The sequence below is a fragment of the Engraulis encrasicolus genome, chromosome 23 (genome assembly GCF_034702125.1).
Source record: "Engraulis encrasicolus isolate BLACKSEA-1 chromosome 23, IST_EnEncr_1.0, whole genome shotgun sequence".
In the NCBI taxonomy this organism is placed as follows: Eukaryota; Metazoa; Chordata; class Actinopteri; order Clupeiformes; family Engraulidae; genus Engraulis; species Engraulis encrasicolus.
This window is the reverse complement of record NC_085879.1, coordinates 16,042,541-16,058,710: the sequence shown is the minus strand read 5'-3', so window position 1 is coordinate 16,058,710 and position 16,170 is coordinate 16,042,541. Positions and strand designations below refer to the sequence as shown.

At 45.3% G+C, this 16,170-nt stretch overlaps 1 protein-coding gene across 2 annotated transcripts in view; it reads right to left on the bottom strand.

Moving 5' to 3' along the window:
• LOC134439660 (A disintegrin and metalloproteinase with thrombospondin motifs 2-like) overlaps positions 1-16,170 on the bottom strand; it is a 228,877-nt gene that overhangs the window by 13,515 nt on the left and 199,192 nt on the right. For both annotated transcript variants that reach the window (XM_063189561.1, XM_063189562.1), the window contains exons 12-16: positions 15,768-15,925; positions 10,446-10,579; positions 6,213-6,333; positions 2,013-2,093; positions 95-258 (exon numbers count right to left, since the gene is read on the bottom strand). In XM_063189561.1, coding sequence (XP_063045631.1) covers positions 95-258; positions 2,013-2,093; positions 6,213-6,333; positions 10,446-10,579; positions 15,768-15,925 — 658 coding nt within the window. The remainder of the gene's footprint in view (positions 1-94; positions 259-2,012; positions 2,094-6,212; positions 6,334-10,445; positions 10,580-15,767; positions 15,926-16,170) is intronic.

The window sequence follows — 16,170 nt, the reverse complement described above, 5'->3', positions numbered from 1 at the left end:
TGTGTGTGTGTGTGTGTGTGTGTGTGTGTGTGTGTGTGTGTGTGTGTGTGTGCCTGTGTATGTGTGTTGTGCAGTATTCACATAGATGTAATACCATGATCTCTATGTCGTGTCTGAGAGGGCCGGTGGCCTGAAGTGTGGCTTTGTCCTTGTCCTTCTCGTACTCCCACTCCACCCCCTTCTCGATCACCGAGATGGACTCCTGCACCTTTTGGTCTGCGTTCAGGAAGAACTGCCTGTTGACCGTGTTCTTCACCACTGGATGGGGCCAATAGTATAGTTAGTCAAAGTCAAAAAAATGCCTAAAAGTTACTTGGAAAAGAGAGAGAAAAAAAATCTTCACCAAGGCACTTCAAAAAGTATAGTTAGAATGTCTTTATTATTATGACATGTCCCTTAAGGACTTTAAAATTGCCCATGCGTAGCGGCAGTTAGTCAAAGTCAAAAAATTATCATTTGCCATTTTGTTGCACAAACTAATTTGCCAGACTCTCGCCCAACCTGTGTAGTTCCACTCAGCTTCGTGAGCTCTGCTACTAGGTCTAGGAGAGCATGCATGCGTTGGCTTCACCTTCAGAAGGCATGGCTTTATCTATCATTTGTCTGTCCTTGCCACCAACAAATTCCTTGTAAAATGTTTTCTGTTCATCTCTGAAGAGTCAATATAGTTTATAATCTGTCCTGTGACTCCACAAAGCGAGCCGCCTTTGATATTGAAACAATAAATGCTCTGACAATTTTCTGGCTCCAGACATGCTCACGATTGTTGCTCTGTTTAGCTCCACCAGGGGGCTCCGGAGCTAAACACAGAGGTCTGGTGAGAACCACGCTACAAACTAGTTGTCTAGGCACATCGAAACTCTCGTGCAGGCCCTCTGAGTCAACAGCTAAAGCATAAAACCATACGACAGCCATAAAAAGACATTAAAATACACTATGATAGAAGAAAAGAGATTCAGAAGAATTCAATGAAGGTGTTCAGATCTTTTGTTTTGTAATTCATAATTCTGACTGTAGCAGGGAGGACGCTATGATAAAACACTAACACACTTATCTGCATTGCAAATGGGCAAAAAGACCTACAAATCCTCAACAGACATAGGACAGTATACTGTATAAGTTAAGACCGCTCATCTTAGGACCACAGATTGTGACTTCAGGAAGTGGCTTGCCATGGCAGCTCTTGGAGTTCCTTCCATCTTTGGCAAGAGTACTTAAAAAATCAACCTGTCCAGTTGGTCCTCTGTATCCTACACAACAACCTATAACGTAATATACGTGTATGGTCATATGTGTAGACATACTGTACATGTTAAATAGTATGGCATATACTTTGCATATCTTACAATATATAATATATGCCTGCGACATATAGGTGTACATATGCACATTTAGGTGTCCAACATTGTGAAGAGATATTGGACTCATCCATATGTGCATAGGGGGAAATATACAGTATGGCACTTACCTGAAAACGGCCATATTTGTAGTATCTTGAAATACGTATATGAGTGTGGGTTTTATATATATGAATTGTGCATATATAGTCATATATGCATGTATATTCATATATGCAGGAGACATACAGTACATGGGCATTGATATTATATGTAACTAACATATTATGTATTGACATATTCTGCATGGGTAGCTGCACAGTAATAAATGCCAGTGTCCGTTCAACACTGTTCTGAGAACATGTGGTCCCATTCATATTTTAGTGTTAAATTCCCCTCTTTGAGTGTTAAATTAATTAACACTGCAGTCATATGTATATGCTATAAAATAATGCTGAACAACTGGATCTCAAATCGGGCACTTGTGCACTTCAGTGCCCAAAGTGCACAAGTGTGCCATTTGAGATCCAGCACCACTGTTTACATATGTGTTATATCAAGAGTGAGAGTTAACACTAAGGGGCCATATATCCTCAGTGCAGTGTTGAATTAACACTGCATTTTTTAACTGCCTTGGAAGCCAGGTGAGGATGAGGTGCAGCGTGAAACTGATACCTAAAGAATGTGGGGCTCCGTTGGGGATGGTGATGAGGAGATGTCGAGCCCCACTTGGAATATGAAGCACTCGCAGGTAACCTAGAAATGAGGAGTGAAGAAACAATAGATCCAAGATCACGGATGGGTACAGTAGCAAACAGCCATGATTAGCCACGCTGTCCAGGCCCCCTGCTAAAGCCTAGTACTCGCAAGGTAACCTAGAATGAAGAATGAAACACAGCAGATCCAGGATCACGAATGGGTACTGTAGCAAACAACCATGATTAGGCAAGCTGTATAATAGGCCCCCTGCTGATGCCTAGTACTCGCAAGGAAACCTGTAATGGCGAATGAAACACAACAGATACAAGATCACGGATGGGTTAGCAATAGGCATGAGGCGCCTGGTTACATCAACGAGCCTCCCTCACTCCAAGTTACAAGATAAAATAAATAAATTAGATATAAAATAGGTAATGTATATAAAGGTATAAGATAACAAATCACAGATAAAAAAACAAATCTGGAATGAGACCAGTCCATGGCATCAAAAAGGCAGGATTATATACTCCTCATTCAGGGAAAATATTTGGCAAAATAGTTTTTTGTGTACTATCTTTCAGTTTATTGGGAAAATTAGGACATGGGCCTTTGAACGAAAAAAGAGGGCCTGATATCATGTGGAGAAGTAAGTCAGGCATAAATAATCAGTAAAATGCATTAGGAGTATTTCTGGGTGCTATGAGGGCCTTGGTGCTGATCAGGGGCGTAAAGTGTAGGGGCGTAAAGCAGGGGGGGCCATACGAGGCAGGGGGCCCACATGGAGCCTTGACTTGAAGAAATGGGCCCCCTGCCTCGTATGGGCCCCCCTGCTTCGCGGGGACTGCGGGGGTACACTTTACGCCCCTGATCAGCACCAAGGCCCTCATAGCACCCAGAAATACTCCTAATGCATTTTACTGATTATTTATGCCTGACTTACTTCTCAACACTAGATGGCGACATCCTGCTAAAGAAACGCGAATCCCTGCCTGAACTGAACTGTTGCTCAGACCCGACCTCGGACAGCCCGGCTGAGTGTGTGTGTTGTGTGTGTGTATGCATGTGGCACAAACCATCTGGTGCACATTGGTCACAAGCCTGGCAGAGCTGTGGGTGTATAAAACGCCAGTGCCTCTGGATGTCTGTAAAACGCTCGTCACATGACATGTGTAACGTGTGCCCAGACAACAGACACGCTGCGTGGCAGATTGGCACTGCTAACGTTGTTTACGAAGCCTGTTGATGCTATTGTTGTTGTGCTGCAAAAGCAGCGAGCGCACTCTTAATCAAGTGCCAGTCGACACAATTTGTTGGCATGAAATGTGATTCCAGTCTGAACAGCATCGTAGCAACACCAACAGCGCACTTCATGGAAAACCACTGCCTTGGATAGCTAGAGGGAGGTAGGCAAGTAGAGAGAAATAAAAAAAGAGAGAGAGAGAGAGAGAGAGAGAGAGAGAGAGAGATGGAGTGGAGATAATGTGAGGGAGAGAGAGAAGAGAGCATGAGAGAGAGAGAGAGAGAGAGAGAGAGAGAGAGAGAGAGAGAGAGAGAATGAGAGAGAGGGAGAGAGAGAGAGCCAAGGAGAGGGGTAATGATGGAAAGGGAGACAGAGAAAGAAAGTGCACAAGAGAGAAGGATAAAAAGTGAGAGCGATGGAGAGAGAGAGAGACAACTAATGATGGTGACCTTTAGTGTTGTGGTGTGACTGTGGTTCATCATGTGCTGGGGGCTGGGGCTGATTTGCTAGGCGCAGTGTTCATTCAGCACTTTAGAGTGTACGAGCAACTACAGGAGTGTGAAATTGCACTCTTATTGTTGAATCAACACCAGAAATGTTATTGGTGTGCTGGAGAGATCGCTCCTTTCTACTCCGAGCGCATTGGCCGGGGCCACGTCAGTTCCACTGGCTCTGTTTTTACTAACGCATTTTTGATTTTGGCGGGCACTTCAAAGGCAGAGCCAATGCGGCTCAACAAGGAGCAGAGGCGGCACCGGCTTTTCTTTTAAAGACAAAACATGTTTCGTTCCAGCCACGGTTTTCCAAAAAGTTCCTGGCTGGCTTTCTGTTTTGCATAGTTTTTTTCTTCTTCATAGTTTTATGAACCACATGTTACCAATGTTTACTACAAAAACTATTTTGTAATAACAAAAGTTTTAACGACTGTTTACCTAAGGGCATTGGCATTGCATTTATGCTGCCGGGTGTCATTGTAATGCAATGCCAATCACGGGTGCCGTCAGAAATGTTGGGCCCCATGAAAGATTCAAATTTTGGGCCCCCTTAAGGGTCCCTGTCAGTGCTGTCAATGCTTAGACCCTTGCTGTCAGTGCTTGGGCCCTTAGAATCTGTAACACTTCCAACCTCCAGTGGCACTCATGATGTCAATTTTAGGTAAATAGACTTATTTTGGGGCCCCAAAGGCATGACATGACAGAACGGAAGAAAAAACTATTTCATAAACAAAGTAAAACACATTTACCTGGGGATATTGGCATTGTCATTCATTTGTACCAGTTAACATCACAATGCAGTGCAAATTGTATAACGTCTTTTTGAGGCTTGACATAATTACGTCACACATTACGTCCAATATTATCTTATATATCATATATAACGTCCCTGCCGTTGCTCCACCACCGCGAGATGTTCCGGGATTAATGGACCGAAACATCAATGAGGGGTGACTCCCGGCTGATGACCCTGCAATTACCCCGTTGGCACCGTCGGAGGTGTGTCAGGCGGAAACGCCATGCAGGTAGACCTTACCTGTGTTTCTAACTAGCCATAGTGACTTACAGTTAGGTATTTAGGTACAGGGTGGGCATCATGGGGTTAGGTGGGGTTATGGAACTTCAGCTATGGGTACCCAGAGAGCACACACATTCTTTCTACTGGGATGAAGTTCAAACTAAACACTTACAATTACAAGACCAACTCCCTCATCATTAGGCCATGGATGCAAGACATTTCCCCTTACAGCACATCCAAAAGGTTTCTTTGGTGCTGGCCAGAGGACCAAGAATTATTTCTCTGGATCACTGGAGAGGTGGAACAGGGCTGTGGTCCATTTTGCAGTCATCCCGAAAAAAAGCTCCTGGTTTTCCCCCAACATCAGGCCAAAACCTAAGAAGCCTGAACTGAACTGAGATGTTTTTAAGCACCAAAAAAAAAAAAGTCCACAGGCCAACAACTGAACTCCAAAATCAAGTGGAATGCCCACACATTGTACCACTACCACTTTGCCATTTAAATTGAAGTGCCAGAATATGCTTGCTGCAAATGCATTGCCACACATAGTTTTGTGTGGAAGCTCACTTACATGCAAGGTATGCAAACGATGTGGTCAAGGTACAATCTTGACATAGCCGTTAGGAGCGATCTTCCGAAAAATTGCATAGGTCAGTGACGTCAGTGAGAACCATGAAAAATCTTGGCAATTTTTTAAAAACATTTAAGAACCTTGTTGGCTATCTGCCCCCTAGATCAGTGTTTCACAATACTTTTCCTCTTACGGACCCCCTACACTTTTTTTTACACATCATGAGCACTCCCTACCTTATGCTCTCAACCTCTTCCTCTAGCCCAGACATGATCAACTGGCGGACCCAGGTCCGGATGCGGACCCAAACGCAATGTCATCCGGACTAAGACAAAATCCATCTGTATTTAATATGTATAAATTATACATGAGATTTCGCTGCCATGCGATCTATAGGTGTATTTCGCCAGTCTTATGACAAATAAAAGTATCATCACTATGACAACTCAGTGAGTGAGCAAGAGGCCAGTGCGGCCAGCGAGTGAGGCTATTTTCTGCCTCGGTCCGTCGCGACTTTTTTGGACCCTGGAAACATACGAAATTTGGCGAGTGGACCTTTTCAGTTTCTAGTTGAGCACCCCTGGTCTAGGCCAATGTGACTATATTGCAGTAATTTGTTATTATTACATTTTTCCACAAACCCCTAGCAGTATGCTCGTGTACCCCTAGTGGTAGTCAATGAAAGCTTTAATTACCATCGTACTACTCTACTATGACATAACACAGGGCCTTCATTAGTAATGCACTATGACTCGGTCTTTGCCATTCTGGTAACTGAAAATTTACAACGCCGTGTTTTAACAGGTCAAGGGCCCCCAGCCCAGAGTTTGAGAATCACTGCTGTGTGGTGTACCTTGGCGCGTGACCTTGTTGACATTGCCCTTCTCGGTATGGCAGCTGGAGTTGTCACCTCCACAAACGCCGCAGTAGTCCTCTTGCTGTGCGGACCCCAGCACTCCATCACAGCCCACTTTCTGTGGTCACGCACGCACGTGCAAGCACGCACGCACGCACACACACACACACACACACACACACACACACACACACACACACACACACACACACACACACACACACACACACACACACACACACACACACACACACACACAAACACAACACAAAGATACACACACGCACGCACACACACACACACATACAAAGATGCACACAGACACAGACACAAACAAAGATACACGCACGCATACACGAACACATGCACGCACACACGTACACACACACACACGCACACGCACACACAGTCACAGACAGAAGCACAATTAGCATTTGGAGCAATCACATTTCAGCCCAGACACAGGATCTCCAATATTTTGGCATTCTGCCCATTTCTAGAAAAATCGAAGACATTTCTCTCTCTCCCGTTCTCTCTCTCTCTCTCTCTCTCTCTCTCTCTCTCTCTCTCTCTCTCTCTCTCTCTCTCTCTCTCTCTCTCTCTCTCTCTCATTGCTCCTCTCTATCAGTCTCTCTTTTCTCTTTCTCTATCTCTTTCTCTTGCTCCCTCTCTCTCTCTCTCTCTCTCTCTCTCCCTCCCTCCCTCTCTCCGTCTCCCTCTGCCTGTCTGCATATGTCACCCTCCTCGCCTCATCTCATCTCCTCCGCGGCCCCTCCCTGCCTGTCAGCTGGGCTCTCCTGCCCCTGACCTGCTGGCCTGCTTGGGATTCTTCACCACCGCTGCCTGACACTGAGAGGGGAGGAGGCTGGGGGGAGAGGAGAGGAGAGACGCAGACAATAGGACAGAGAGAGAGAAGGGGGGGGTGAGGAGAGTTGACAATAGGAGAGAGAGAGAGAGAGAGAGAGAGAGGGAGAGAAAGAGAGAGAGAGAGAGAGAGAGAGAGAGAGAAAGAGAGAGCGAGAGAGGGGGGGGGTGGAGGAAAAGAGAGAGGGGGAATAGAGAGGGGAGGAGGGGAGGGGAAGACGAGAGACGCAGACAGTAGGAGAGAGGTGGGTGGGTAGGGAGAGAGGGGGCAGAGAGAGAGAAGGTAAAGAGAGACACAGCAGGAGAGACTGGGGTAGAGAGATATAGAGTGAGGGTGGAGGCAGAGAGAGAGAGAGAGAGAGAGAGAGAGAGAGAGAGAGAGAGAGAGAGAGAGAGAGAGAGAGAGAGAGAGAGAGAGAGAGAGAGAGAGAGAGAGAGATGCAAGAGGGAGACAGCAAGAGAGATGCAGAGAGATGGAGATAGGGAGAGAGGAGAAAGAGAGAGAGGAGAGAGAGAGACAGAGGAAGCGATAGAGAGATAGAGGAAGGGAATGATGGAGAGAAGGATGGAGAGGGGGGGCAGACAGAGTAACAGAGAGACAGAGATAGAGAGACAGAGACAGAAAGAGAGAGAGAGAGAGAGAGAGAGAGAGAGAGAGAGAGAGAGAGAGAGAAAGAGCGCGCGCGCGAGAGAGAGAGAGAGAGCGCGCGAGCGAGAGAGAGAGAGAGAGAGAGACACACAGAGAGAGACACAGACACAGAGGCAGGGTCATGGATGGCTGGTCGGGTGTAAGTGTTTTGATGGCGTGTCTGTGAGGAACTACTGAAGAAGACAGTTTTACGGCTCTGAGCACTTACATCAAAATAAAAAGCGACAGACAAGACCAGAGAGGTGCAATGAAACAAACAGATCTCTCTCTCTCTCTCTCTCTCTCTCTCTCTCTCTCTCTCTCTCTCTCTCTCTATCTCTATCTCTATCTCTATCTCTATCTCTCTCTCTCTCTCTCTCCTCCGCTGCTTGAGAATATAAGAGTAGTGGCTAGGGCAGCGAGCTAATGGGGCATCAGTCTAAACCCCAAGCCATGAGGGAGCCGTTCTGCTCTGCTCTGCTCTGCCCTGACTGTGGCTCACAGTTATGGAAGAAATACGGTTTGCCTGAACAACCCCCAATAAAAAATACACTGACAGGAAAAAAAAGAAATACAGTTTGCCAATGGAAAAACAATACGTACAGAGAAAGGAGGCATAGGCGCGTTCGCACACACTGACACACACAGTCACAGACGCATGCACACGCACGCACAGCACACGCACACTCTCACTCACTCTGTCTTTGTTCTGTCTGTCTGTCTGTCTGTCTGTCTCAATCTCTCTGTCTCTCCCAAACCCACAAGCACGTTCACACACTCATTCTGTTTGTCTGTCTCTGCCAATCTCTCTGTTTCTGTCAATCTTTCTTTCTCTCTGTCTCTCTATCACTCTCTCTTTCTCACACACACAGATGGACACACACACACACACACACACACACACATACACTCACACACACACACACACACACACACACACACACACACACACACACACACACACACACACACACACACACACACAGAAGCTCACTTGCACATGAAAGCCGTTATTTTGGGGTGAAATGACATGCTTCTTAGTGCACGTCGACAGACCCTGCTCACAATGCTGTGAATGTATTCAACAAGTGAGTGCCTTTACAGGAAAGGGCTGTGCCTACTGTTCTTAGATTCCATGCACTAACCACAGAGATTCACTGATAAGTATCAATAGAGAGAGGGTGGCGCTTGACGTACTGTATATATTGCATGTAGTAAATGAAAGTATTCATAAGATACAATATTTTTTATTAATTTGCCTGGTGAAGGTGCCAGGCTGCAGGCATACTGTTCTCTCATTGTCTGTGCATCTTTTAAAAAATACATTACATTAAGGGATTAACTTTTGGAGATCAATGCTCTAAAAAGGGCAAACTATTAGATTGTGCTATATTCTAAATATAGTACATTATACACTATACAGTATAAATAATATGTATATACAGTATAGGGGTTGAGGTACTCACTTCACAGGTGACATGCACACAGATACTGTAGTGGTCCTTAACACGCACAAACACCAGGCTGGCATCATGTGAAAGCGTACAGTACAGACCAAAAGTGTGGACTCGCCTTCTAATTTAATTAATTCTCTTTATTTTTGTGGCTATTTACAGAACATAGTACATTTTCAGGGAGGGCATCAAAACTGTGCATGAACACATGTATAATTATGTCCTTAACAAACAAATGAAAATATTTGTAAAATATTTTTAAATATTTTAAAAAAATATTTAAAAAATGCTAAACAGTGACGTCAACGCAGCAAACCTGAGGGCCTCACACGTTTCAACAAATATTTTCAAGTAAAAACATCCAGTCAATCATGTCCATCTTAATTGATACAGGCAATACAAGACATTTTTTTCTTATTTCTTCTTCTTTCTTCTTTCTGATAATGGATCACTTGGACAAACATAGCTGGTTATCAAGGTGAAACAGTGGTACAAAAACTAAAAGTAAAAGAGAAAAAGCGTGCCACAGATTCCTTCCAACACAGGTTTGACCTCAGTAATTGGCTGTGACTCAATATCAGATCAAGAAAATGTCTGTAAAATGCTTGTAATGGCAAGTGTTTAAAACCAGGTTTTAGGTCTCAAAACTCTAGTTCTACAATTCTAATGAGTTATTGCAGGACTGTAAGGCTCAATTAAGATTGACATGACTGACTGGGCATTTTACTTGAAAATAGACAAAAAAATAAGCTTATTGAAATGTGTGGGGCCATCAGTTGTGCCGTGTTGACATCAGTGGATAGACAGTTGACATTGCTGTTGGACAACAGCTAGAATGATATTTGTTGGTAAGCACATAATTCTACATGTGTTCATGCACAGTTTTGATGCCCTCCATGAAAATACACACTGAAAATCTAAGAAAATAAAAAGAATGCATAAATGAGAAGGTGAGTCCACACTTTTGGCCTGTACTGTACATCTCATGCCAGTGTATTCCATGTTGAGGTGTGATGCCTTTACAAGTTAAGTCGTGGTCAGCAAATTTCTGTTGCCACAGTGAACCATAACCTGTCAGTAAACCAGTGTTTCTGCTGTGGTACTTTTGCCAAAGTTTTTTTTGGCAAAATTTTGCCCAGACCAAAACCAATAGACTGTTCAAATCGGCATGTTATTTAACTTTCTTTTCTGATGCCATGTTGCACACACCGACGCACGCATGCACACACACACACACACATTATATTGTATGTACACACACTATATATACCCACACAAACTCACCTCGCAGGTGCCCCGCACACACATACTGTAGGGGTCCTTATAAGAGCAGCGTGTGCCATCCTCCACCGTGTTTGCCATCAGCATCACGCGACGAGACTCCTTGGACTGGCAGTGCAGCTGACAACGCTGCTTCGCTGAGGGTCACCAGTGTAGAGGGGGAGAGAGGGAGACACAAGCACGCACATAGGCACGCACGCACACGCACACGCACACGCACACACACACACACACACACACACACACACACACACACACACACACACACACACACACACACACACACACACACACACACACACACACACACACACACACACACACACACACACACACACACACACAAAGACACCGGAATAGTGAATAGAGGCACTTGATCACAATGGCACAATTATCTTTTTTTGCAAGCACAGGTGTTCATGAATGTTTTTGCATATGATTGTTATCTCTCCATAAATGAACTGACAAATTAATAGCCATTCACAAGGCTCACCTGCCATGCAGCACTGTTCATTATCACCCAATACAGAGTAAACACACTACGGTCACTTTCAGTTCATTCACCACTTAGAGACAGTGGCAGAACAATTGCAAACAGAGTCCCAGGGCAAAACACTGATAGGGCCCCTCATATGGCCTCCCAAGGTCAAGATAGGGCAAGCACCACCAATACAGGAGGGCCCTGGGCCCCCTCCTCTGGAGCCGCCCTTGTTTAGAAAGTGGAATTGAGGGACATGCTGTGGCGCAGTGCGCAAAGTCCCCCACATATGGGCTTGCATGCCCATGGGGACGAAGGTTTGAGTGTGAGAAAAATAAAGAAAAGAAAGTTGAATTGAACGCTCTTGTAGTTACAGTAGTCTTCCTCTATTAGAACTGCAATATTTACGATGTAAAAGAAAAAATGGAAACAGTTTTGCATACATACAGTAGTACACACACACACACACACACACACACACACACTAGCTTTCCCATCATAGGACCCCATCACAAAGGATTAGCTGGGCTTTTAATTTAATTTGACATTAGGAACTGAGATTGACGCAGGTGGCAGAATTATGTAATGAAATGGTTACGCAAATGGTACACATATGTATGATAAATACTGTCCTGTGTGATGCTATGTAAAAACACATGTGATAAACACATGCCAAATGAGGCATTATTCCACATCAAACCAACCGTTAGCAGTTAGCTCCTAGAACAGTAAATTGTGTAGTGTTAAAATAACACTTAAAGAGTTAAAATCAACACTGTTCTAGTGTCTATTTGGTCCTGCTCCAGATCAGTGTTAAACACTGATGTTAGATTTATAGTGTTAAGCTAACACTATAAAGAGTAAAGCAGTTTCGGGGAGCATACAATGGCGCAGACAAACTCCATCACCTCGAGGAGGCGGGGGCTCTCTGGAGTACTTCTAACTCCACACAATTTAACAACTTCATTTGTCACTGACACTGGAGAGCATCTCACTCCATTTTGTGTTGGAATTACTCCAATAGTGTTAATAAGCCTTAACACTGCAAAATTAACACTGGCAAATTTACTGTGTAGAAAGACATAAAGGCACATGTTCTGAAGTACATTTCCAAAATGAATGTTCCCTGGTAGTGCTAAAACACCGTCATGGTAAAATACCTCCTGGTTGCCCCATAGATATGGCTATCATCTACGTATCACTTTAGAAACCTAGGTCTCACCCCAAGCTGAACCCTTGGTATGTGCTATGTGTATTTGCTCTGCTTAGTTTTGCTAACGTCAGCACGATGAACAGCTTACCGACACAACAAGCCAGTGACGCCAGTAACCGGGGGCTTTCTAGTCTAGTCTACAACAATAGCGATTGCTTGCGTGGTAAGAAGTGTTTCGCAGCTGTTGTCCTCGGAGGAGGAGAGGCTTGCGAAGATCTGCATGCAATGTGTTTCGCATTTCCACAAAGTCAACAATAAACAACTAATCCATTCCAATGGATTGGACTGCAATAGCTTTGGGGATGTGTGTGTGTGTGTGTGTGTGTGTTGGTGTGCATGTGTGTGTCAGAGAGTGTGTGTGTGTCTGAGAGAGAGAGAGAGAGAGAGAGAGAGAGAGAGAGAGAGAGAGAGAGAGAGAGAGAGAGAGAGAGAGAGAGAGAGAGAGAGAGAGAGAGAGAGAGAGAGAGAGAGACATTTGCAGAGTGTTTGCTGTGGAGCTACCCTATGCTGTCACTAAAATTCAGCAACACACACTCATCTTTCTATCTGTCTATCAGTTGGTCCATCCATCCATCCTCGACGCATAACCCGCGACCTGTGACGCCAACCCGTGATGGTGACTTCATCTCTGGGCAGTTTAGGGGACAGGAGAGGGGACAGAGGACAATTAAAGAGGAATTTTCTATGCAGAGCTAATCCACGTTCCATGTCAGGTTCAGACAGACAAGTCCAACCAGATGGAGCCTTATTTTGCACTATGAATAATCCACCTCGTGTGGCATCTGTGCACGCACGCCGGCTTGACAGGGCAGCAGGGGCGGACCGGGGAGGGAAAGGGTGTGTGTGTGTGTGTGTGTGTGTGTGTGTGTGTGTGTGTGTGTGTGTGTGTGTGTGTGTGTTTATGTGTGTGTTTATGTGTGTGTGACACAGGGAATCAGTGACGGACTGGGGAGGCAAAGTGTGTGTGTGTGTGTGTGTGTGTGTGTGTGTGTGTGTGTGTGTGTGTGTGTGTGGTGTGTGTGTGTGTGTGTGTGTGTGTGTGTGTGTGTGTGTGTGTGTGTGTGTGTTGTGTTGTGTGTTTGTGTGTGTGTGTGTGTGTTGTGTTGTGTGTTTGTGTTGTGTGTGTGTGTGTGTGTGTGTTTATGTGTGTGTTTGTGTGTGTGACACACGGAATCAGTGACGGACTGGGGAGGGTAGAGGGGGGTTGTGGCTGCACTGTGATCAGGGAAGCCGATGGGGTGGGGGGTGGGGGGGTCAGTTGTCCCAGGCCCAGACAGAGAGAGGGCCCAGAGTTGACTGCTCATTACGGATTATGCTTTCTGGGTGTGAGATGCGGTAAGACAGGGCCGATGACAGCTTTGGCCGGGCCCAGGACAAAATCATCATGAAAGGGCCACGATTTCAACCCAAAAAATACAATGTAACAAGGACCCTGTTCTTGGGCACCCTTCTCTCCCTGGGCCCATGACAACTGACCTGCTTGCCCCATCAACCCATCAGCTTCTCTGACAGTAGACACTATCGCTTCTGGTAAAAGTGTTGAGGTTTTGAAAAAAGAAGAAGAATGACAGCTGTGCCATTCAGGGGTGGAATACAAAAGATGGTGGGGAAAAAAACAGTTTCGCATTTCTGAGAAGAGACCGTTAAAAATAAGTGTGCAGGTCTAGTATAGAAGATGACATCATATAACTGGTCTCTTGGATGTTTCACCTAAATGATGTGGTGCTTTGGTTAAAAAGAGGGCTTTTAGCAGTGGTTCTGAGCAGGCAAAAAAAAGCAGACAGAGCACGTCAGCATACTGCTGACTTCAGGACATCCTAAACGGTCTTACAATAAGCAATGCATACAGATGTGGATTTGAGTCCGTGGTGATGAAAATAGGATAACAGCCTCAGTCTCAAGGAAGCAAAGCAACGGCCTTAGCTTGAAACCTAGCGCCGTCTGGCCTTAGCATGCCTTTCAACATGTGTTGTGACTTAAGACCACAGCGAAAGACAGAAAGAGCCCGGGCCCTGGGTGAATGTGTGTAATGGAAGGAACAGGGTTCGCTTGTTTGGCCTAAATGAAAGATGACTTCATGGCCCAAAGGATAAGTCACATCCACTAGTGCACGCTAGCAACAGGGCTACTTAGCTTTGATCAGGCCTGAGACAAAGTCATCTGAATGGGGGCCCTGCTCAATACATTACAATGCAATGAGAACCCAATTTTGGGAACTATCTCTCTCCCTGGGCCCGGGACAATTGACCCCTTTGTGCCCGTCAGTCAGCTTCCTTGCATACCAGCATCAGATTATCTGTTGAATGACACAATCCTTACTTCAGGCACGCCAGTTCAGTCAGTGCAGTCGGTCAGCTAGTGTGGAAAAGTGTGGGATAGGAAATTGATATTTTTGTAATATTTTAATTTCCTCGTTTCTCATGACTCATAACAGCTGCTGCTGTGTGTGTGGTAATGGAGAGGGAGGCTCAATGGAGGCACGAGAAGAGAGAGAGAGAGAGAGAGAGAGATGGATAGAGAAAGAGAGAGAGAGAGAGAGACAGAGACAGAGACAGAGAGACAGAGAGAGACAGACAGACAGAGGGGGAGTAGCGGGGTCAAACGCGGTTATGCATGACTGTTGCTTTGGCTGTTTCTGATTACACGAGACCGATTGGCAGGCTGAGGGAACTAGGCTACGTATAAGCTCATGTTGCCAAACAAAAAAACCTCATCAGAGAGAGAGGAACATGTTTTTTAGTTGGATCTGAGTGTAAGGCGAGGTCAGTGTGAGGAACGGGGATACTATTTTTTAAAAATCCAGCATTACATTGTCGGTTACACCTTTTTAAAAAAACATTTTCTGAGAATTTTTGCACGAAAAAGAAGGGTTCACCTTTAGATGAACTGTCTGTGGGTGTCGTGTGGTCCATGGCTTACTGGCTATGTGTTTGTAAAGCAACCAGTGCTAAAGAATGTTGTGGCTGTTGAGAGTTGAAAAAAAAAATCTAGGATTAAGTTTGCAGTTTAGAGCAATTTTGTTCCAACTGGGTATGAAAAAAAACCTTGAAGCAAGCACCCGATAGACAGATTACACCGACACCTAACTAATACGCTTATGTTGAGTGACTTAGCATAATTTACTGTACGTGCAATGTGGATTTGGATGCCTCGCTCAAGGGTATTTCAGCTATGAATGAGGGTGGTGGCTACCGGCTCCATCCACGTTCTTTCTACTGCTACAGAGTTTGAACCCATGACCTTCTGATCTCCAGATAAACTCCCTAACCATTGTTATGATTACGACAGTGTGGTCTGTGTTCACAAGGCAACCTGTGGTTCTTGGTGTTGCAACGATCCAGAGTTAGCATGGCAGAGTTTGTGTGTGTGTGGAGGGAGTCTGTGGGCTACAGTTAGATGCTGGGTTGTGTACAGAAGTTTATCAGCAATAGTTTGACCACACTGATACTGATCTGATACACACTGATACTGTACACCTAGGGTTATCAATGTGTCAGTACTTATGGTCTATGTGTTCGTAAACCAGTGGTTCTTGGTCGATAGCCATAGGTAATGTGTACTTATGGTCTATGTGTTCGTAAGGCAACCAGTGGTTCTTGGTGGACAGCCATAGGTATTGTGTCAGTATACTTACGGTCTATGTGTTCGTAAGGCAACCAGTGGTTCTTGGTGCGGCTGTGCTGTTGGCACTGCTTCTCCCGGGAGTCCTGGTAGCTCTGGCACTCCCTCTCGAACTGACACAGCTCAAACTGGTTGGTGGGGCCCAGGCACGTGCGGCCCCCATTGACAGGGCTGGAGGTATGGAGAGAGAGAGAATGGAGAGAGTGGAGAAGCGATAGAGAGAATGGGGCGGCGTGGGGGCGGGGGGTGACAGAGAGAGAGAGGGGGTGATGAGAGAGAGAGAGAGAGAGAGAGAGAGAGAGAGAGAGAGAGAGAGAGAGAGAGAGAGACAGAGAGACAGAAAGACAGAGAGACAGAGAGACAGAGAGACCAACAGTTCCAGGATCAGCAGATGACTACACATATCATATAGGCTA